Consider the following 23,385-nt stretch of genomic DNA (forward strand, 5'->3'; position numbering starts at 1 on the left):
CCATGTGGGCATGTTTGCTGGGGAGTTCCACATGTTATGCAGTTTTACCTGGTACTGAAAGTGATGCGGTCATTTTTATCTCAGGTCGAAGGCTAGGTCAGTAGAGGTCACGATAAATATTTAGTTGATTTCCAACTTCTCTGAGATTCGACCCAAGGTCACCGTTTGACCTCCACAAACGATCATAATGGAGGTGCACGGCACACCCACACAGCAGCACTGAATGGCGACCCGACCCCATTCCTATCTCGCCGCTGACCGCCGCGCGCTGTCCAATTTGAGCCGGCTGCAGAGCAGTGCTCAGGTCTCCCCCGGGGACGTACGGCAGCCGTTTTCATCTCGTCACAATTTCACGAGCCGCGGGCACCCGACAGCGACGACGGCGCAGCTTAGCGGTCTATTTCCACGGCCGTGTGTCCCGGTGTCGGGCAATCATGACCCCGGTGGCCGCTGTGGTCTACGGTTAGTGCACTGTGCCTGCCACTCAGAGTGATGGCTCACTAGACCGCACTGGAGAGCGTGCATTAATTACAACCGTCTAATTTGGCAGCTGCGGGAATGAAATTACGAGATATAATGGCGGGAGTAGGTGGCAGGTGCATTGCTGAATAAGTTGTTAGGTGGATTCCACCGACTAACTTGATAAAAAGGAAGCTGCAGGTTATAGGGTAAGTGTTCATTACTAACTATACGGTCAAGGACAATGGAAAACTTCACTAAAAAAATGTACCAAGCGTAATGCGATCGCCATACGGGTGAAGCCGAAGCAGACAAGATTTCAACGGGAACTCATAAAACCTATTAACTGAGGAGGGCCCGCGGGGGGTGAGCAAACCAACTTAGTCGTCGACCTGCGCTCCCCCTCCCTCACCACAGTTTACACCCGGTCGTCGAGATGAAAAGGTGGCACCTGGTGAGTGGTGAGGTTTTCCAAACGAGATCATCCCCTGAAAACACGTCCTCCGCTTGATATTGTAGGGTGTTTTCTTCCCGGGGGTTAAAATCAACCATTCACTGCCAAGCACCGTCCAGTTTGGCATTCATAGTGATATAAGCTAGCCCATGAATGCTGATACGAAAACGGGCTCTACTTCCGTCTTTGCTTGTGTTGTGCTAGAATCACCTCGATATTCCGGTACGGTCAGTAGTAGTACGGTCATGCATAATATTCACCACACACCACCGCACGGCAATTTCACTACAGGAGTTCAGAAAAATCCCATTTTTATGCTGCTCTAGTACCTGATTCCCTTTGGCGTGCAGAGTAGAAATATGACTAAAACACACCGACCAGTAAATGCAAAAACTGTATCATGACTGAGCACGTGAACAAATCCCCGTTACAATACGACGATAGCCGCAAGAAAGTACATTCAGTCCTCTGCAAGAATCACTGCACAGAACAGCCGCAAGTCCCGCGCTCACCATAAGGCACTGTTTTTTTTTTCAGCAGCGGAATCAACCAAGAAGCGGGGCAGCCCCACCAACATAATGCCACAAAGGTACAGCGGAGCCTCCCAACAATACAGCGACACTTGATGAAAGCGGTTTTCAACGGTCAACGGGTATTGCATCGTTTGAACAAAGCCTGAGATATCATTAGCATCATAGTGCAAAGCGAGCTCACTAGCCTTTCATCCTCTCCATAATCCCCAACCACAAACAAGATTTTATCGGCACTAATTGAATACGAATCTCGAAGAACCAAAACACACACGAGTTTGCCGATGGCTTTTTGCTAGGATGGAGATCAGATGATAGGCTCGGGTAACGCGTTCACTACCGAATCACACCACTCCGTTTGGACAGTGTACGACAGTTTCACCTGGGACAAAACAATAGAATCATAGAACAGTGACACACTACACACAATGAGCACGGGCGCGACATCTCTTCAGTACCACCGCCTGTTGAAAGGACATGTCTTTCAACAAACAAGCACTGAAGGATGCAATTGTACAAACAAGCCAAGCAGAGCTAACGGAACGGCCAGTCAGAAGCCACCGCGCATGGGTTCGTAATTTTGTACGCTTACATCACTGCCCCAGCCCGAGGGTAGTATCGTCAGAATATGGTGGGAACGCCGTGGCAAGATTGGAACAGACTGTTACCTGCTCTTACCACAGTATGAAAATGCACCCATTGATGAGACGAACTGAAGCAACACTGGATGATACGAACACTGATCATGTACTCAGAAGCTTACTGTTATGACGTCGGATGGCCAGCTTAACAAAGTTTCTAAGACATACTCACCCAAACCTCACAGGGTGAGCCTCATCCCAAATAGATCAGCGACCTCGCTATCGCCTATCACTAAATCAAGAGGACGACGAGCCACTGATGAATGCCTTTGGAATGGACACCCATTTGTTACCGCTACACATCTTTTGTCATTGCACACTCGGGCGTCACCTTCAAGAAGTCTAATGCCCGGGGAATGACATTCTTCTTGAAGCACAGCGCACTACTCAGTTTCACGCAACTCACAAGTTGTCTTCGTTTGATTGTAACATCACAAACAATTTCACACGTCATGTTTCGATTCACTTCCAAGAGTACGGAGCGACGCCAGCTCAGCGCCGACGATCCAGCTCCTCCAGGAAGGCGTCGTAAGCATCGTCGACTTCGTCGTCGTCGTCGTCGTCGACAGCCTGCAGCTGCCGCTCCAAGAAGAGCTGCTCCTCAGAGGAGAGAGCCGAGGTGGGGTCGGCCGGCAGGTAGCCCTGGGGAGACCGGCACGACACCGTGGTCAGTGCGTGGACGAGGGGTGGTCAAAATGGAGCAGCGATGGGACACGTGAGACGGTTAGCGAAAAATGACGATATTATTACAGCTGAGGCAATAAAAAGGCAAATGCAAACGTTTGGTAAATACCTAGAGTGTGAAAATTTGGTGATTTTGCACCAACCTGCTGCTGATTGTTAAAACTACTTTCGAGTGAATTTGTTGACGCTTGAGACTGTTTATAGGCAGTAGAAAGAGGGATATGAGATGTCGGCCGAGAAAATAAGTTGGTCATAAGAAATTTGTCAAGATTTACAAGCTTTGAAGATTCGAGCGAGCCTGAAAGCAGCCAATAAATATGTAATTCGCCACTACCAGTACTCATCACAGCCAGGGATGGAGCCATGCAATACCAAGTGACTTGTAAGCACACCACCTTAAAAATTCAGCTCAACATCTCACATCAAACCTTTACATTCACATTGCCAACCGTCCAAAGAACTATCGGCATCACTGCACACATGTCACAGACGCGACCGAGGTACCAAAGAGCAACAGGCGGCACCGTCGCACGGCCGGCACAATGGAGCTGATTTGGTATTCAAATACGACCGAGCCAGACTGCCGCCGGCGCTCGGTCCCCGTGAAAATGTCACCCAACAGTGGGATCCGTGTTCGCAGTGACGTTCAGAGAGAAAAGTTCAGCGCATCGCGCTCCGGTGAGCCTGGACGGATGGTTGGTGGAGAGAGTGTCACACGGCGCGGATAAAGGAGTGTTCATATGGCGGTGTGGTGGCGCGGGTGACTGCTGGATGTTACTGCGATATTGAGAGTGACGCTGAGTGATTATGTGACGACTGACGTAGTAATTACTGTTGGAAGCGTGTAACTGAGATAAGGAAGAATAATGGCTGCTATAGGTTGATAAAACACAAAAAAAATAACATCAGAAAATCCACGAAATGTTTAACAATAATAAGACCACATGAAAATGAAATTCCATTTAAAATGCAGTTAAGTGAAGAAAAAAAATGAGAAGCATTCCAACATTTATGAGATTCCAACAGTTATAATGCTTCCAATTTTGATTAGATCAGCTACGTCGTTCAACTAGAAAACAGTAATATGCTCGTGGTTGTCCCTACAAATCAATAAAACCCACCAACCCTAGCCCCCACCTCCCGTCACCGCACCCACCTGCAGTGGCCGGCTGGCCTCAGCCGCTGCGAGTCCCGCCTGTGCCGCCGCGGCTGCCGGCCGCTCGCCGCCGCCCCAATGCGCCGCACGGAGTGTGGTTAACTCCAGCAGCGCGTGCCTCTGATCGCGCGGCAGTCTTCCATCAAACGCCGCCCCGCGCACCCGCTCCATGAGAGCGTCCAGCGCGGGCGCCACCTGGCGCTCCAGCGCCGCTCCGGTCAGTTTGAGCGCCCGGCACACTGTGGTGACCCGCTCCGGGGTGACATCGTCCAGGAGCTGGCCGCACAGACCCAGCACGGCCGAGCCGAGCACGGCGATCGGCTCCTCGCCGCCGGCCAGACGCACGTGCAGGTACAGCTCGCAGAACAGCACCGTCAGGTCGCAGAAGAACTGCACGTTCTCGGTTAGTAGAGAGGAGGCGTTCTGGTACAGAGACTGGCACCTGGCGGACGGGAGACGAACTAGCGTCAGAGTTTCTACTAGCAATAAGCGATGTAACCTCATAACATGAGCACAGGCGTCACGCACACAAATCTTAAATAAGCGCGTTTAGCCCGGATCGAGGTAGGTAGCGTAATTTTTAGACGAGCAGGGGAATAAAACGAATAAAGATGCGTTAAAAACACGCTTTCTCTTATGATGGACGAAGACCGTACGTAGCTCCCTAGCTTCCACCCTTCAGAAACAATAACACAGTCCTCATCTCACCCGGTCATCCCTCTGGTCGCAGGTCATTGTCCGTCCCTCACCTGCTGAGCAGTAGGTCTCTGAAGGAGCGCCCCTCCTGGGTGACCCGACACCGAGAGCACATCAGGTGACACAGCTTGGCGCATACGTAACGAAACGACGGTACGTACGCCACCTGAGGGGTGAAATACAGTCAGGATGTCAGTCACACGGAGGGCGAGGAGTTATTCGGGATGTATCAGTTTGACAGAGTGAAACCGAAGCTGAGGGCAGTTTTACCAACGGAAAAATTGCCGGCTGCCGGCATTCTCATTTTTACAGGCTTCCGTACGTCAAACCAACCACGCGGAAAAGGTTTAAATAAATGGCACATGGCCACAAACTACCTACCTGGTTCAACATGAAGTCGAGTACAGTTGATAGTGGAATGCCAGATGAGGGCAGCCACCCGTTCAGATTCTCCACCAGAACACTGCCCTGCCGGTCAAAACTGGGAGAGGCGACGGCAAACAGTGTCAGTATAGCGTCAGTGGACAGCGACATTGGGGGACGTGTAGTGACGGAGCAGGTCTGCAGTGTGAGGTCTCCAAAATGTAATTTGTAATGATAATAATTAAGAATCCTTGTATTCTGGAACCAAATCAATATCGATAAAGGCAGTGAAAGCACATCATATACATACAGCTCTTACATTTCAAATCCAGCTATCGATTAAGACTACATGACGACGCATTATCAGCATTCACCATTCTATCTAAGTTAGCCCTCCATTTAAGGACACACGAGCGACAGCAACAGCCTGTGTGTAGTTATTATCGGCAGCAATCTAACCATATCCCGGGGCGCAACTCACCTCGCTGGAACACAGGCCATGCTCCACAGAGTCTCGGCGAGGTTATTGTAGATCATGCTCTGATAGGGGTCCTGCGGCGGCGGCACCTCCGTCACCAGCGCCGAGTTCACCTCGACTGACTCTGACTCTGCCACGGTATACGACTCCGCCTCAGAGTCGGACTCCCACTCGGAGAAGTCCGGCGTGGAGATTGTGCCTTCTAAAGAGGGCGCCGCCGGCACGAACGGCACGCTGTGCGGGTTCAGGCCGGGCACCGTCTCAGCTGGCCTGGTGACGGGGAGCGGTGCCGGCTCCGGCACGCCTGTCGGGAGAGCGGGGGGGGGGGGGGGGGGGGGTGGACGGTGGGGGTCAGACAGGTCAGTCGTGGAGGCTAGCTTTTGCGAGGGTAACACAGACAAGCTTATTAAATACTGATCAACAATATCCATATCAGTCACATCAGTGATATAGCGAGGGAAAAAATCGAAATTGGTAGAAAAATAGGAATAAGATTCGAAAAAGAAGTGCACAACCAGAAATATGAGATAAAGGAAGGGACTAGTCATGAAAAACAATAAATGCACACGTTGTAGCCGCTCCACCGGCCACCATAACCGTCCATCCCATTCAGTCCGTCCGAACTCACCATGCGCCGCGGTCGCGGCGGCTGCGGGCGGCGCTCCCGGCCGTCTCAGCTGCTGCGGCTGTGGCAGCGCCGGCTCTCCAGCACCCCCAGCCGCTCCCCCGGCTGCATTGCTGGTGCGCTCGCGTGGTCGGCGCAGTGGTGCCGGTGGACCGTTCTCCAGCAGCGCGGCCCGGCCGCGGCCCCGACCAGCAGCGCTCAGCATGGCTCGGCTCAGAGACTGGGAAGTGCTGACTGCTGCAGGTGGCACAGGGGGAAAATGTCAGAATATTATTAAAAAGGAATGGGGAAACTTTCACATGAAGGCATTGGTTGACATTTTTTAAATAAATCTAGCTCAGATGTTTGAAAAATGAGTTGACAGAGCTGAATGCACGCTGAGTAATGGGTAGGTATCAGTAAAGCTGGTGTCACCGTCGGCGGTAGGCAGGTAGGTTAGGTTGTAGGTTGTAGGTTGGTAGGTTGGTAGGTTGTAGGTTGGTAGGTTGTAGGTTGGTGGGTTGTAGGTTTGTAGGTTGGTAGGCTGTATGTAGGTTAGTAGGTAAGGTTAGGTCAGGTTAGATGTTTTTTTTTCTCTAACTACACCTACACGTACACATATACTGGTTAGTGGCCACGGTGACACCAGCTTTACTGATACCAACTAATGCTTGTTGGGTAGGCCTGACCCCTACCATCTGAATTCTGATCCCTCAATTTCAATCCCTCAATTTAGATGCAAAAATTGAATGAGTGTCTCAAAGCCAGACACTGCCTGTTCCACTCGACTGACTTAAATTGGCCAAGGCAGCTTCCACCAACATGCACTGGCAAACTCAAATTCCTCCTCTTTCTTTTGACATTTAATCTGAATGTGTGGACATGAGCCCTGATCGGCGGCCGGCTAGTACTCTTGCCCACGCTCACATACGTGCACGTTACCCCGGCAACGGGCTATTGACCAATGAGAAGCGAGAAAAGTGTTACGTCACTGCGATTTTTCATATACCTGTGCCCCCCGGACGTGACGTAGTGTGCTCGCGCGCGTGCAGGGTCTCTGCGATCGAAAAAGAGCGCTAGCAGCGCGCCACTCGACGCCGCAATTGTCAAAAGCGGCGTGTTAGTATGCTTTATTATGAATGATGTGTGTAAAAGTGAGTTTTTATGTTGTTTATTTGGAGGAAATGGTTGGAATAAATTAAGTTATTTTTATTTCTGTTGGTTGGGGTTTTTATTCAAAAGATTTCGGTCTATACCATTGATATTTACTGAAAATACCTTCGCTTGAATAAATTGCAGATATTTGGCAACTGAAGTGTTAGGTAAGCCTAAATGATATGTAAAAAGGTAAGAGACACCCTGATTATCATTTGAGAAACGAAAATATATGAATTTTCCTTATAAGACTCGCTCAATATACTACTCCGCGGTTTATGCCCCGAGGGTGTCCGAGGGTTCCCGTTAGTTTGTCGTTGGCGCTCGGCTCGCGCGCGAGCCGACGTCACCACCTGTGACGTCGGCTCGCGAAATACGTCATACCCTGCACACAAAATAGCCGGCTGCCGAACAGCGCATGGTCACTGTATGCTACCTGAAAAACTCACTTCTTGTGTAAATGGAAAACTTTTGAGTAGGAGGAATTGCACTTGCTTAGCATTTGATGTTCATGTTTAGTAATAAATTATTTAACGTCGCCATTGCGTGCCATTACAATTAGTCCACTTTGATGAGCGTGGGATGGAAACTGCTGGTTAACCCTGCAAATACCCAAGCACACTCGACGGACTGGACAGTCAGACACTGACACAACTGATCAGACAAAAATATGAAAGTGATTACCGAACAAGCCACTACCTACCTACCCCGTCAATGCAGGGCGGCAATCTATTTCAAACAATGGACAAAGAATTGCTGCAAATAAATTTTGTCTCGTTAAGAACATTAAACCCTGAACCTCAGTTGAAATCACAGAAAGTTCAGCCCCAATATTCTTCAATTATTTTAGTAATTGAAAAAAAATACAGAATTTCGCAAAAGGCTGAGGCAATTCTGTAATTCGGCCTTTTCAGTTGCTAAAATAATACATTCGTGCCATGTTAATGATCAATTTCTTTCTTATTTCATTTACAGTTATCACGGCAAAAAAACACCATTCATTACAATAAATTCTCTAGATCCAATCAAGGGGCTCTGGTATTAACTGGATAATTCGCCAGCTGACGCCGTATGGTGGCGCTAGTGGAGCAGCACCATATGACGTCAGCAGAAAACACCGTGAGCAGCTATGAAATGGGAGCGAGCACCACGGAAATATCGAAAGGTGATGGACATGTACTGACTCTGGTCATTCAAGTACCACCAATACCATACAAAAACCATATAATATCATCAAGACTGATTCTGGAATCAATTCGTTCGGGTATTTAAAACACATAAAAAATGTTTGTTACCAAATTCTGAAACAGTATAAGGATATTCTTGATCCTTACTTTTACCTTGTGGAGTACTTTTACAATACCTTTTACTTGCTTTCTAGTATGCCCATCACTATCTCAGAATCTGGATTGCAACGCTGTAGGAAAACTTTTTTTTCATTTGTCATTTCTTCCACTTTTGAGCAGTGATAATTTATTTGGTTTTATACATTAAATAATGAAGACGGCTCCTAACTTTTTAGGGATCTGCAATGGCCCAGAGAGCAAAATCAGATATTTTCTAGAAACTTGAGGCCACTATTTTCTTATATGCTAGATAATATACAAATATTGACATGTAAAGAATGATACGGGTTCATAATTCTGCAGAAATATAAATTTAAAGTATTCAAAAAATTTTAAGAACCGTTTTAAAATCTTCCATAATGACTCTTACAATACAAGGTGGTAGCAATTTCAGTTAACAATAAAGCAGCACATGGCAGTACCTTGAGGCGCGCTGGCAGTTGCTCCAGGTGGCGCTCGGCACACCCCGCCAGATGGCGAGCCGGTCTCGAGGTCGCGGGTTGCAGACACTTTGTCAAGGCGGCGGTTCACGGCCCCGAGCTGCAGGGCGCTGCGCTGCCATGCACTGCTGCATGGTTGAGCTGCGATGATCCATAACCAATCGGCACCTGCAGGCGGCAACTGCAATTCGATCTTCGAGATGTTCTCTGTTCCCCGACTTTCCCTTTTCGTTGTACCGGGTGAAGTGAATATTCTTTGAATATTCTTCTGACAGTCAGTCTTTAGTCCTACATTATGTTGTCAATCAGATTAAATTAGTTCAAAAACCGTCGTAGTCTGTCTCATTCGCAGTCTACATCTCCACATGCGCACCCATACATGCTCAAAAGTTTCACTACGTATGTACACTGCAGTGTACCCTGATGAAAAATGTTTTGCTGAAATCAGAGACACATCCCAAGGTAGGCCATAGTGTCCATGGACATATATTTAAGTCAAAACAGATGAAACAGATAAACACAATTCCAACCATCAAGTCAACCAGCATCGACAATCTGCACATAAGTTCTAAACCTATTGCAAGACTACTTTGTATTCAAACTTTGTATTGCAGAAGGGTGGAAGCTGCATGGAATTATGCGACAATTTCAGCGTGCATCCACGCTCGAAAGAGCAGGGTTAATTGTAACAATGTCAATACCATAACAATAACGTAATTGTAGGTGTTGTGATTCGGTTGTCTCTTGTCTGTGCTGGCCATTGCGCGGGCGGTCCAGCGGCGGAACTCGGCTTCGCCGCCGTGGCGCGCTGGCAGTTGCTTCTTCTTCTTCTTCTGCATCCCACCGCCAACCCGCTCAGGGGGGCGGCGGGTCGAGCGGCGGCTCGGCCCGCCCAACATCCTCGATGAAGGTGACGACCTTCGTCGCCGGGCCGCCGAGGACGTCGACCAGGCGAGGGTCGACACCCCAGCGGCGGCGGCGGGCCGCCTCATAGGCCGGACAATCGGTCAGTAGGTGCGCCGCGCTGTCGGGCTCCACGCACGCGGGGCATTCGTCGTTGGCTGCCGGGCCAATCTTGTGGAGCGTGTCACGGGTCAGCGGTGATGTGCCGGTCCTCAGCTGGGACAGCGTCACCGACCCCCAGCGCGCCAGGGAGTCGTGGCCAGGCGTGGGGTCCGGGTGCGGGTGGGCAGCGGTTGCCCTCTGTCGCGACAGCTCCCGGACATGGCGCGTGACGGCGGCCCGCGCACTCGACAGGTCGATCGGTGCGCTGTCTTGGTCGCCCGCCGTGGCCTCGCCAGCCAGGCGGTCGGCGGTTTTGTTGCCGTCCAGCCCGGCATGGCCTGGCACCCACTGGAGCACCGTCTCGGTGCCGTTCTCGGCGAGGGTGCTCAGCACTCAGCAGCCTCCACACCTCGGCGGCCAGGGCCATGGTCTGGTTAGCTGGGCCGCGGCCGAGTAGTTGGAGCCCAGACCTTGAGTCGGTGAGGAGGCGGACCGACTTGGTCGATGCCAACTCCCCGTCCTCCAGGCCGGCCACAGCCGCGAACGCCTCGCGCATGGCGGTCAGTTCTGCTCTCAGGCTGGAGCAGACCGCCCCTGCAGGAGCGCGCACGGTCTCTTCTATGTTGAGGTGGTGGAACTGGATCAGCGCCTGCACCGCCCTGTTCTGTCCCGCCGTGAGCCGAGCCGTCCGACCAGAGTGACGTCCGGGTGCGGGAGCTCTGCAATGGCTCACAGGGCAGCTTCCCTGCGGACTGCAGGCGGGTCCGACCAGTGGGTGACCACGGGCAGGTCCACCCTGAAGGTGATGCCGCCGCGGTGGCCCAGCTATGGCGGGTCGCAGCTGTAGAACGCCGAACCTGTAACACAATAGAATTGCAATTGTAACAAAGACCTGCATGGTCAGCACACATCTGCAGTGACTGTCATCCCAAGTTGGTATGAATTGGAACAAAGTTGGGTCACGGTAGCAGACGTAACACAAGCTGTTGTGATATGCCATACCGTAGGACTAGGTCGTAGGTTGTAAATTTTAGGTTTAAGGCTGTAGGTTGTAGGTCAGGTTAGGTAAGGTTTGGTTAGAAAGACCCATTCTCGTGCATCAGGCAGCTTGTGCTACACCTACCTTACCAATACCTAATTTGAATTCCTAAAATTGATGGCAAACAGGCTTTTTGTATAACAAGTGTGGTTAATTGTTCTAATCCCCGCTGCAATGTGAGGGTGACTGCTTTCCTACAATCACAATATTTGAATTCATATAGGTAGGTGTTTACATGTTCAGAAAATGATACAAAATATGACACAATTATAGCTGCAACTGGATAGTGGATACCAACCTCTACTTAAAGTTTCTGCAGCCTTATAACCTCACAAATGACTAAATTGCCAAAATAAATCCCTTAGTACAATAGCTTGACTCTAAAATAACAGAACTTTTCCATGCAGACCCTGGAATGGAGGGTTTATGAAAAGTAACAAAAATAAACATTCACTAATATCATATGTTGTTATAAATTTCATATGTAGCATAAGCGCCAATACTGCCTTCATTTACAATTTTGCTACTGTTTTCCACTCACAAACGCTGCCCTCCGTGGACAGCAGCAGCAGCAGTGAAACGTCACCCGTAGTGTGACATCATCACCCATGACGTAATGGAAATCCAGTTGTTACCAAGGCCCCAATCAAGGCCATCGATGAATCCAATGCATTCGGCCACGCATTATGCAAATCGATTGCTGTTCGACAGATCAGAATTGGCAAAAGAAACCCAGATACATAAATCGTTGCTAGGCAACACAAAGTTTCAAAAGCAGATCACCATGCAACAAGGGGCTGCTGTAAAATCAGCTTCTGCTAGCAAGCTTTTTAGAATATTATACACCTTTTTACGCCCAATTTAGGCGGAAGTGCACACATTTCAGTAATAGTGCAGGTGATTTCGACGGTTCGGCATAGTGCCTTCATATATTGAATCGCGGCACGATATTCGTCATTGTGCACCCCACTCCGTCATAGTGCAGTTAAAAGTGGCTCAGGTTCAGACATATTGGACTTAGTGCAAATAATAATTCGTCAGGTTAATTCAATTTCGACATACGGCATGTGCTTACGGCAACGTTCAAATAAATCCAGCACGGTATAAATCGTGAACGTGAAATGCGCTACACCTTTTTACGGCCAAATATAGAAATAGTGCACACAGTTCAGTATAATAGTGCAACCGATTTCGACAGTTCGGCATAGCGCACCTCTAGTTCGGCCAAGTGCATGATATTCGGTAATAGTGCACACGTTTCAAATGAAGAGCAATCAATTTAGAAGATGGTGCGTTCAAATTCAATGAGCCGTAGGTTCAATTTCGTCATAGTGCACGGTTTCGTCATGTGGCCTGATAGTCGGCGTCCAGCAGAGCGATTTAGGCGATGTTCAAGTGAATTCGCTGCTGGATTGGGAAAATATTTTTGAAAGCCCCTATCTGCCTGTCAAGAGTAGCGTGAATCTTGGTCAAAAACCTGCTCAAATGCAGTTTCAGCTCTCAGGAATTAACTTATCATTAGTCTCGCTCTAAGAACTCGGTGACACGGTCGAGTGGCGGTCACGTGGCATTCAGGGCTTCTGAATCGGGTGCATAACTTCGTTGCTGGTTCAAAAAGATCAGAAATGCTATGGATTCTTGTTATCGCCTTTCAGCATCATAGCGAATTTGATTGAACAAAGCTGAAAAAATATTGCTCATGCCGAATATATAAGCACCCGACGAATTATGTGCACTATGTCTTATATGATTGAAGCTAAGGCACCCAGATGAAACATTAAATACCCTCTACCTTTTGCATCCAGAGCAGTGCAGCTGGCTACTTGACTTTTTTGCGTTGCTGACTGACTACGAGTGTCATTGGAGGCTCAGGTAGCGTGAAATGTCAAATAAAAATTGTTATTACTTATTTATGCAATGCCGTGTTACTGAACAGTGCCTAAATTACATGCGGGACCCCGAAATTGAAACGATCTGACGAATAATGTGCGATATGTCTAATATGCCTGAACCTGGGTCACTTTAAACCTGCACTATGACGAAATGGCTGCAATATGGCGAATATCGTGCCGCGATTCAATATATCAATGCACTATGCCGTACTGTCGAAATCGCCTGCACTATTTTTGAAATGTGTGCACTGCCGCCTAAATTGGGCCTTTTCATTACATTCATTAAAATCTCATTATTTTCATTAGCAGTAAAATTTCAATAATTTAGTAAAATTTCATTAGCAGCTTGTTTGAACAGCACCACGCTACACTTGATGAACAGCAAGAGCGTTGTCAAAAATATTTTCTAGATGGGGCACCGAATTCGCTTGAAGGTTAACTAAATTGCTTTGCGGTACGCCGAATACCAATGCATATGACGAAGCAATGCACTCTGGCGAAACTGAAATCGCAACTACTGAAAATGAATGCATTCTCTTTTAAATTGCTTGCACTGTTTCGGAGCCGTGTGCACTATTACTGAATTTCATGCACTCGGCCCAAGAAGCGGTGCACTATGCCGAACTGTCGAAATGGTTGCACTATTTCTGAACTGTGTGCACTATTTCTATATTTGGCCGTAAAAAGGTGTATTATTTGCTTTGTGAAATTATAGCGCCAAATATGTATATCACGTTTACTTCCATATCTTATTTTTCGTTAACTTAAAGTAAAATGTGAATATTGCACGCATTGCACTTTAATTTATTTTAATTCAGTCCCACGCACAAGGGGGAAAAGCTCAAATTATTGAGCGCTCAAAATATTGAGCGTGTGACGTCAGAGGCTCCCATAGGCGTAATGCTGAGGGCTCAAAAAATTGAGCCGTTTCAGGAACACGTTTTGCAAAAGCAACTCGCAACACCTAGGGAGAAATGGCAACACCCTAGGAGAATCACTAATGATGCAAAACAGATTAGGCTTTCATATTTTTCACTGCTCAAGCTTCAATGATTGGGGGAACACCAATTTATAGGTCGAAATCTTACGGCATACCAGGATGACTTAAAAACAGGCCAATATTTATGTCGAAATAAAAGTTATTTTTTGTCCATTCACGTTTTTTACTAGGGTTCTGTTGGAAAGAGCATTTTTCATACTACCCAAAATGATTGCGATTCAATTTCACATTACCCTTATCGGAGAATATTTTTCATTTGGCGGCGCCGTTTGTTTATTTCGTCGCGACGTCTCCGGTCGCGTGGTTGTCGTCGTCCTTGTGTTGAGGGTAAGTTTTTATCGTTTTAGTTGTACCTAGATGTTAATAGGTACACTGAAAAGTTTGAATATGCTGTGATTTTAAATTTGGAAACACGTAAACGTCAATCAATTCACGTTTTCCTCGATTTGCGTGCAGATAAGTAACTGTCGACGAAAGTGGCGCCATCCGATATGATGTTTTGAAGGAAGGAGACACAACATATTTACGTGAAAATTTTTGTTTTTTAGTGGTCTAAGTGCTTCAAAGAGGCTGTGAATGTTTTCTTCACACAATTTTTCATTAGTTATGATGAGGTAAAAGGTAGTTTCAGTCTTAATTTTCATATAAATGACATTAAAACATATGATAGTCCACTGCTATCAGTGATTAAGTACCTTGATATTTGGCATTTCTTATTAATTTGAATGTATTCTCTATCCATATGTCCTGATAGTAAGTGACAATACTCTGCCAATATGTTTCCATAGTTTTCACATTCATTTTCCAGTCCTTTACTCACCTGTTAAACTCACCTGTTAGGTTTCCACAACCTCGGCTCGTAAAGGAAGGAGTGGAAACCTATTGCGTGCAGAGACGCGCCAATTCCTTGGGTGGGCAGATGGCTGGACCTCAGGCAAGGAATTGGAATGGTGCGTCTGCATTTGGTAAAACACTGGAAAAAAGAAAACTGGTGCGTGTTTTAAGTGCCAGAATCCTAGACAAGATGATCAATTATGTAAATGAGAAAAGAGGGTACCGAAATGTGATACGTTCTCGGAAGGAAAGGTCAGGATAGGTAGCCTAGGTTAGTCCACCCGGTCCAGCTCGAGAAGGGCGGGCAGCAGCTACCTAGGGGGTAAGGGCGGAATATGATAGGTAGCCCAGGCGCGTATAACCCCGCCCCAACTTGGGAAGGGTGGGGCGCTTACCTGGGGGGGGGGGATGAAGGATGAGATGTGAATCGTTTGCCTTCTCTTATCTTGTGTGTTCGAACAATCTACTTCCCAGTGCGGCTTTCAGTCCCTTTTTAAACTGCACCAGGGACTCCTCGTTCACCAGCCAATCTGGGAGGGCATTCCAATCGCGCACGACTCTGTGGGTGAAAAACCGTGACCTTGCATCTATGAGACTCTGACACGTTTTTATCTTTCTACTATGGCCGCGCGTTCTGTTGTCGGCCTCCAGATCCCAGAGGATCTCCGGGGATATCTGACTGTGGCCGTGAAAAATCTTCCAGCATTTGATAATATCGGCTCGAAGGAGGCGTCCCTTCACAGAGAATAGGTCAAGTTCCTTTAGGCGATCACCATATTCCATATTGCGGAGCCCAATCACATTGCGAGTCCAGAGCCTTTGAACAGACTCTAATCTTTTGAGATCCTGTACATAGCCACTGTTCCAGATCGGTGACGCGTACTCGAGAATGGGGCGAATGTGAGATTTCAGTATATGAGTCATAAAGTCAGGCGAGCGACACCTGGTCGATTTCAAGAAATTGTGAGCAACTCCTCCAGCCTTCGCTGCTATGCTGGCACAGTGTTCATGGAATTTCATCTCGTTGTCGATGATAACACCCAGGTCACTACATGACGTAACGCAGGGAATTGTGTCACCAGCCAGTGTGTATGCCCCGGGCTCGAAGTCATGGAATCGTCGCCTAAATCGTATGACGGCACACTTCCTCAGGGGAGCTCAGGGAACTGATTCAGGGAACAGAACAAGAAACTGATTGCCGCCATCAATAAATGAATATTTCATTACATAACATCACAATTTATAATCAACAAAACTCAACTCCTTCATTACCTACTTCACAACACTGACAGCATGACAGACTGACAGTCAACTATTGTGTGGGTGAATGCTGAAACAGGATAGACACTTTGCTGACTGGCTCGCTCATATGAAATAAGATAAAAATGATCCTTTATATCATTTCCATCTGGAGGATCGGAGTCAACGGAAAAGGAAGGCCACTTTCAAGCCTCAAGGTCTAGGCCGCCAGACGCCAGTCGGTAGTCACCACCAAATTTATAATTGATTAATTCATTATTATACTTTGAGACCCTTAGGTCACTGGATCAGCATCACATTTTCAGTTTCAATATAGTAAAGGTTTTTATTTGTATGATGTGAAATATTTTCCTGAATCAGAATTTAATTATCCCTAGGTACCTGGTAGAGGTTTTGGATTTAATGCTCATTGTTGGTGTGCAGTCATGATTTTTTGACAGGTCCAGATAGGGAATCCTGAGCAATTTTATAGTAAAGTGGTCTCCTTATAATCACCACACATTTTATCAAAAGCATTTGCAGAATTCATTCAATGAAGAATTTTATCAATGTTGCACCCATTTCTTAGACGACCTAGGCTGCATCTTTTTTTTTAGTTCCTGTTGTATGACATATTTTCCGTTTTGTTCCACTGCATAAAGAAAAAAATCGTTTGAGATCACCAAACAGCTTTTCTTTTTCTGGCAGGTCTGCACAACCAAGCGGTCGCTGGCGAGGACGTCGGCCGTCTCTGTGGGTAAGGTCATCTGCTCAGCCTTTGTGGAGATCAGCAAGACGTCACTAAGATGAAGACTTCGCTGGAGCAGAAGCCGCTGACCCGTGTCCGATCGGGCAGGTCATGCTCGACGGCACGAGCCACAACTCGAACGACTCGGTGACATCAACAACATGGTGGAGCAGGTGAATGAGTTTGGCGACGTGTTGTGCGACTGCAAGAAGGGTTGTCTGCGTGTTCTGGCCGTCGGAGCGGCGACGCTGCGCAGTCTGTGCTGGCGGTGAGCAGCTGGCCGTGGTGACCGCGCGCGCCCACATGCGCCGACAACCTGTGCGGCTTCGACGGCCCGGGACAGCCCGATGCCGCCCACTATGCGACGCCGACCGCGCACTGTCCGCACGGCCACATGGAGGTGTGCCCGCGCCTTTTGCCCGCACGCCGCTACCTCGCAGCTGGTCTGCAACCACGCCGTCGCCGCCTGTAGCCCGATAACAAAACGGCTGTCTGATAATGCCGCGTGTTCTTTGTGATGTTGCTACTGTGATCGTTGCTACTGCTGGTCTGAGACTCGATGTTTCCATTCGTCTTTTACATGTTAAGGATTTGATAATGATAAGCTTAGTCCGAGCTTAGGTCGTTTATATCATTTGTTATATGGCATATTTTGGATCAAAGCAGTACGACACTGCCTCCTGCTTTTGTGATGTATGCTGGCAAGACGCAGGTTCCGGTCGCAGGTCACCCGGACCCGGTTCCAATGTGGTCGGGCTGGCATGCGATAATGTGATGTTGTTTTGCTCGTCTCTGTGTTCCACACTTGATGATGTTTGTGTATCTAACCCACATATAGTATTTTTGTTTGTTTGCGGCCGATGGCCTTGTAAGTTGTAACCGTGGCAATACAGTTTTTCCTGCTATAATTCTCCAATATTCAAGGGTGGGTGGATATCTCTGTATTCACGTATTCCCTTCTCCCAGTACAGTCAGAGAATATCAATTACAGTATTCATACGGACTATTCAAGCCTTGTATAATTATTTGAGGTGTGCCGAATCCGAAAGACCGATAAAACTACTAGTGGAAAATGTGACACGATGCCATGGGTTTGTGAAAAGTTTAGGTACCACGTAGCATTCAACTTCCTGCATTTCTGTTTCAACTCAGTTTAACGTATTTCAACGAACATAACATCAAAAATGGCAGCCAGTACCGGCTTCACCTGTCACGGAGAACGCTCAAAAAATTGAGTGTAGATGCTGGCCGGCACTCAATTTTTTGAGCGCCAGCTGACTGTTGTCTGTCGTGGCGCTCAATTTATTGAGTATCGCGGTCCCGAACGACAAGTGGCGCTCAAAAAGTTGAGCGTTTTTAGGGCATTTTCTTTCCAAAAATACCGATATAAATTATCACGGCGAGTGTTCGAGAAGAAACCTTGTTGCTCTCTCTTGCCATTGATACCTTATTTGGATACGATATTTGCCGTAGTGTGACGCTAAGCGCATTGTAAAATACCATCGTTTCGCCTATTCCTTCATAATGGGGCCCGCTCAATTTTTTGAGCGCTCAATTTTTTGAGCTTTTCCCCCTTGTGCGTGGGACTGAATTGCGACAACAAACGATATGGATTTATATTCACAAGATGTATTTTGAGCGTTTAAAGCAGTCTTTGTAACTATCAATCATCCTTCAAAACAACTTTATTTGAATAACTGAATGAACATTTTAGACAAAGCAAAGGGAAAATTATCTACATAAATGACGCGGTTGAGACATTTCCCTTCATCGCATGTAGTTGCGTTGGATGCGTAGCGTTGCGTTGGGTTTACACAAGGCCCTAAATACAGGTTTACATAGCATTGCGTTGGATACCTATACGTTGGGTGGGATTTACTGGGATTTACATAGCCTTGGGTAGGATATACAGCTGGGGCTGAAGATAAGACCAAGATAAGAATAAAAATATTATCTTCCGTCAGTATATGCTCTGTTAACCGGCATGAAAATCCAGCGACAGAAGAAACTTAAAAGGCGCCTAGACTTCTTCAAAAACAATTTTGGCTTCTCTGCGCCATACAGCTTGATTGTTGATGGTACATTCTGCTTTGCAGCATTGTCGGTAAGAAATTTTGAAATAGCTTATTATTGTGACCATGCTTCCCCCTTTACAGCTTGTAGGATAATTCACTCAAAAAATCATAAAGGCTTACCCCGCGTTTGATGTCTCTCGGATGACAAAGATTCTATGCCGTTCGGCCAATCACGTTCCATAATCGCAGCCGAGCCCCCGCTGACCTAGAACAGGATTGGCCGGACGACGTAGAATCTTTGTCGTCTGAGAGACATCAGATTTAGTAATTAGTAAGTGACGACCTCAGTACCTTGACCTCATATTGCAGTCAGGCTATTCTAGCAATTTCGACAAGATTTTGTCAGTACATGAGCATTTGGTAGTTAGACATTAGGCAGGTAGGTAGGTGCATAGCTTGGTTGAGATTGATGGTGGTTTGTTAGATATTTGATGTGGTACCTATGCATTTCATGTCAGTAGGCGGAACTATGGTCAAGCGTACCCATTTTCGGGAACGCATTTTCGTTCCCATGTTTGGGAACGATAAACCCAAATATGGGAACGCCATGTAGGCATTATTTAAAACAAGAAAAAGAACCGTTAAATGACGTCCAAAAAATATAAAACGATCGTGAACCGCCTGATATTTGTCTCAATATTGTTGGGAAAGAGTTTGATATTGTAAGGCCCATCGTAGTTTCAAATCGTTCCCCTATTTCTAAAGCAGTCCATCATCCGGGCCGCGAGCCCAAATTTGGGAACGCTCTCGTACACTGGCGCTGCAAGCGTTCCTCATTATGGGAACGGCGTACCCAAAATTGGGAACGATTTCACCGACGCCTTTCAGGGGCTCTTTTCATTAACAAGCATCACGTCCAACGCCGCAAATTATTGTTAACGCAACAATCATCAGATGACCTTTCCGGCAAGACCGTCGCATGTTTCGCCCGGTCTTCTGCGCTTTTATTCCCGTCGATCTCGCAGCGGGCACGCCCCCCTCTGCAGGATTACGTAATTCACAACGCTCAGCGATGTTCAACAAGGTCTTCCATACCTATATCCACCGTCCGCGCTGAGGGTGGAGACATGTCAAGCACCCGTCTGTTTATCACCGATAGTTGACGAGTACAAGGAAGTATCCAAAAATGGGAACGCTGAATATGTTACACCCTCAAAACACCTAGTCCCAATGAAAATCTAGTTTTTTCCTTTCTTGATGAGTGTAAGTGGCAAAAGGCCTGGTAGGATGGGCACGAGGAATTATCGAAATCAGCATAAAAATTATAAATAAGCCACACAGAGCGAGCTATATAAGAGAAATTCCCCCAAAACGATCACGCTTAGAAACACGGAAGACAAAAACCACGCTCATGACACTCCTTATAAAACAACTCTAAACAGCTAGCATCCAAATAAAATATGTCTTTCCGGGATGATAAAATACAGCTGGATAATTTTCAACCGCTTAAACTGAGTTTACAACAGTAGCTCGGTAAATTCACTCACGTTCCACACGGTCGTCCGCCCCGACACAAAAGTCAACAATATTACCTCGGGACCGTCCGCGTCTTCGCGTGCATTTGTCAGCATCTGGTGTCGATAGTATGAAAGTTCATAACCAGGCGAAAATTATTATACTTTACCTCAAACTAAAAAATGCTTCATTTTCCTTAAAATTGCATGTTAAATGTCGTATAACCCATATTTCCACCATTCTGTCATTTTCAAAAAATCATTAAAAATATCATTCCACGGTCAATTTCCTTGTTCCACGGTCAGATTAAAGATAACTTTATGGAGATTTAGTAGATACTTAAATCAGCGTGCACTTTTTTGAGACGTGATGCACTTTTGAGTTTTAGTGGGAGAACGGCCGAAAAATTGCCTTCCGTTCTCATAAATGGGAACGCCCGTTCCCATATTTGGGAACTCCGTTCCCAAAAATGGGAACGTTCCTATATTTGGGTACTCATGACCATAGTTCCGCCTACTGATGTGGATTGGTGTGGGTCCTTATTTGGCACCATGCTGATCTTCTGTGTTGGTGTATCTTAAAGAAAAAATGTTCTGGAGACAGTGGGTCAAGGAAATATATATTTACCTGTTATTGCAGGTTTTCATATTGCAAGTGTAGTTTTCTAAATTTTGCTGTAAAAACTTTTCAGTTTGGTACAGTGATGGTCTAGTGTGTTGTGACCTGGTGCTTACTCCCAGGTTTCCAGCCTGATTGGTGTAGGCTTGACACTGGTGCAAAGTTTTCCCCCAAGGGCATAGCTATTAGCTGGTGTGGCTTTTAGACTGTTTGCCAGGCTCCTTGGTCTGGTGTTGCAGTTAGGAACTAGCAAGTATGAATCCAGCACCAGTAATCTAATCTTGGTGCTCACAGTTACAGCTGCTGTGAACTCTTGGTCCCACTCTTGCTCTTGCTCTCACCTCTCCTCTCTTCTCCTATCCTCTCCTTTCCTCCCCTCCCCTCCCCTCCCCCTCTCTCTCTCTCCCTCTCTCCTTCTTTCATTCTTGTTCTCTGGCTGTCTTGCTATTTTTCTGCATTTGAAGGTGCCTGCTCTTAGCTGTTAACATGCACTGTACAAACATTATTGTGATGCTTATTTATTTCTGCATGTTATTTTCAGCATAAAGTGAGCATAAAAGAGCAGATTCCAAAAATCCTGGAAGACAATGTGAAAATTCTCACAACACCCTGCATCGTAACAGAAGTAGAAAAAATGGGTGAGTTGATAATGTGATAAAATGCTTCATTTATCACAGTATTTCAAAAGAAATGTATGGCTAGTTGCCTTGTTTTTATAGCAATTGATATGGATCAGTCCTTGATAATGCTTGCATTTTGTTTGAGTTTGTATTCCTCAAACAGTTTTCTTTCTCAGTCAGCAAGGTCTAACTATTGATGCAAAACTGATTTTTCCCAGGTCCTGCACTGTATGGAGCATTCACCATAGTGAAGCAGTTTGCTCACCACCAGTGTGGACACACAGTACCAGTAAATGGTGCCAAGTGTGTGAGAAGCATGGTCAAGGGTGGCAACAAGTCAAAGTAAGTCAACAGCAGTCAACAATCACTCAGTAGTCAGTGTATGCTTATTTATTCCATGTAGGGTCCTAAATAAATGCTAAGTTTAGGTTAAACTTCAAGTGTTTATCTTCCTTTTCTCAACTTCTTCCAGGTTCAAATTTTCAAGTTTTGTTATTCAGAAGTGCTGACTTTTCCATGTTCCACCTTGGTTTTACATAACACATAAGATCTGGCCTCCAGCATCTAGCCTTCACCCGTACAATATCTCTGTATTTATCTGGCCTCAGAGACGACCCCGTGAGCCCGCCTGACTCCCCGTGTCGCGCTAGGTACGCGGTGGCCACCCAGGACCAGTCCCTGCGCACTCAGCTGCGTACAATGCCGGGCGTACCGATTCTCTACCTGCACAACTCCGCGCCCACCCTGGAAAAGCCGCCGGAAGTCAGCACGGATCGCGCCGACCGTTGGGATGCAGACAGGTGAGCTTGGGGTATAGGAGGGTGGGGGAGGATGGACCATTTTTGTAGATGGTTATGATAGTTGTAACTTGTAAGCTGATGGCCGTCAATATGGAATACTTCTGGTCCCCACTTCATCAAATTCAGTCCGTGAAAATTCATCTGATTCTGAGAGTGAAAGTTACATGTTGCTATTATTGAGATTTGAGACCAAGTATGTTTTGCATGCTCTCAGCTGAAGCACTAAGTACTAGTTCAAATTTGTAGTTTATCGATTAAACAGCATGAATAGGCATTGCGTGCTGCTAAAATGTCGTCATCCATCGTCCTCAGCGATATTGACGTGCCGCCTTTTCCTGTCAGGGTCGGCCTATCGAAAGAGCAGCGGAAAACCATCACCTCCCTGAAGCGCTCCATTCTGGGCGAGTCTGAGCCGGTGAAGCGGCGGAAAAAGAAGGTAGTCAAAGGCGCCAACCCTCTGTCCCGCCGTCGTCGGAAAGAGCGGGAGTCCGGTGAGCAGCAGGCAGAGGACGGAGGGGAGGCAGAGCGCCGGAGTCGCCGCCGGCGGAGGAGGGTCAAACTGGCGGCGCACGTGAAGGAGGAGCTGGCGAGAAGACGACAGATGGGTGAGCAGGCTGTTTGAGTGAGCGGGGCCACTCTGAGAGACTGTACGGGTGTTTGATTGGGACGGTGACTGAACCCCGACATGTGAGACACTTCCGAAGTCTGAACGGGATGTCGGTTGCAACGTGTGTTACTTTCATGACTCGTGGAGGGTGTGATGCTTTGAGTGTCTTGTCATTATCATACTGAGGTCAGAGATGTCGATGAATTTTAAATACATTGTCAAAAGCAATTGGTGATACTTCACATCAAAGTTTGACCGGAGAGTGGGAATACGCTATCTATGTCAACGTGTCATGTGGGCAATGGGGATTGGGGCGAATCAATTTGAAACGTACCCCGGTTTATAGTGTCCGACTACCAGTCGTGAAACGGAGTTCCCAGAGCATTGGGGTTCGGTATCCCATCTGACAGGAATGATTTGCGGTTCGTTGCGAAAGCTCAGAACATC

General features: G+C 47.0%; 2 protein-coding genes across 11 annotated transcripts; one reads left to right on the top strand and one right to left on the bottom strand.

Moving 5' to 3' along the window:
- Positions 1-1,294: 1,294 nt before the first annotated feature.
- Positions 1,295-13,592, bottom strand: LOC122378927 (polyadenylate-binding protein-interacting protein 1-like). Of its 7 annotated transcripts, none has more exons than XM_043360606.1 (7): positions 11,897-13,592; positions 6,090-6,323; positions 5,465-5,765; positions 5,002-5,101; positions 4,674-4,786; positions 3,925-4,366; positions 1,295-2,726 (listed from the first exon to the last, which is right to left on the bottom strand). In XM_043360606.1, the coding sequence occupies exons 2-7, from the start codon at positions 6,289-6,291 to the stop codon at positions 2,577-2,579; spliced, it is 1,308 nt and encodes a 435-aa protein (XP_043216541.1). In that variant the 5' UTR covers positions 6,292-6,323; positions 11,897-13,592; the 3' UTR covers positions 1,295-2,576. The 7 variants fall into 7 exon arrangements, with proteins under 7 accessions (XP_043216541.1, XP_043216540.1, XP_043216544.1 ...); XM_043360605.1 differs by lacking the exon at positions 11,897-13,592 and adding an exon at positions 8,226-8,271; XM_043360609.1 differs by lacking the exon at positions 11,897-13,592 and adding an exon at positions 8,194-8,228.
- On the top strand, positions 12,312-23,166 carry LOC122378928 (rRNA-processing protein UTP23 homolog). Of its 4 annotated transcripts, none has more exons than XM_043360610.1 (5): positions 12,312-12,339; positions 21,453-21,549; positions 21,750-21,873; positions 22,182-22,331; positions 22,674-23,166. In XM_043360610.1, exons 1-5 carry the CDS (start codon positions 12,337-12,339, stop codon positions 22,951-22,953), a joined length of 654 nt encoding a protein of 217 aa, XP_043216545.1. In that variant the 5' UTR covers positions 12,312-12,336; the 3' UTR covers positions 22,954-23,166. The 4 variants fall into 4 exon arrangements, with proteins under 4 accessions (XP_043216545.1, XP_043216546.1, XP_043216547.1 ...); XM_043360611.1 differs by lacking the exon at positions 12,312-12,339 and adding an exon at positions 18,528-18,867; XM_043360612.1 differs by lacking the exon at positions 12,312-12,339 and adding an exon at positions 18,545-18,595.
- Positions 23,167-23,385: the final 219 nt, after the last annotated feature.

Source organism: Amphibalanus amphitrite, unplaced genomic scaffold (genome assembly GCF_019059575.1).
Source record: "Amphibalanus amphitrite isolate SeventyFive unplaced genomic scaffold, NRLGWU_Aamphi_draft 000068F_arrow, whole genome shotgun sequence".
Lineage (NCBI taxonomy): Eukaryota > Metazoa > Arthropoda > Thecostraca > Balanomorpha > Balanidae > Amphibalanus > Amphibalanus amphitrite.

Bases quoted from the DNA above. Each gene is read 5' to 3' on its own strand.
- LOC122378927 (XM_043360603.1), bottom strand. From the start codon at position 6,889: ATGTTGGTGGAAGCTGCCTTGGCCAATTTAA. The intron at 4,787-5,001 runs GTAGGTAGTTTG...TTCACCCCTCAG, and splicing joins TCGACTTCATGTTGAACCAG to GTGGCGTACGTACCGTCGTT. The intron at 2,727-3,924 runs GTGGGTGCGGTG...CGGTCTCCCCAG, and splicing joins AGGCCAGCCGGCCACTGCAG to GGCTACCTGCCGGCCGACCC.
- LOC122378928 (XM_043360611.1), top strand. From the start codon at position 18,748: ATGAAAATCCAGCGACAGAAGAAACTTAAAAGGCGCCTAGACTTCTTC. The intron at 21,874-22,181 runs GTAAGTCAACAG...GTGTCGCGCTAG, and splicing joins AAGGGTGGCAACAAGTCAAA to GTACGCGGTGGCCACCCAGG. The intron at 22,332-22,673 runs GTGAGCTTGGGG...TTTTCCTGTCAG, and splicing joins GACCGTTGGGATGCAGACAG to GGTCGGCCTATCGAAAGAGC.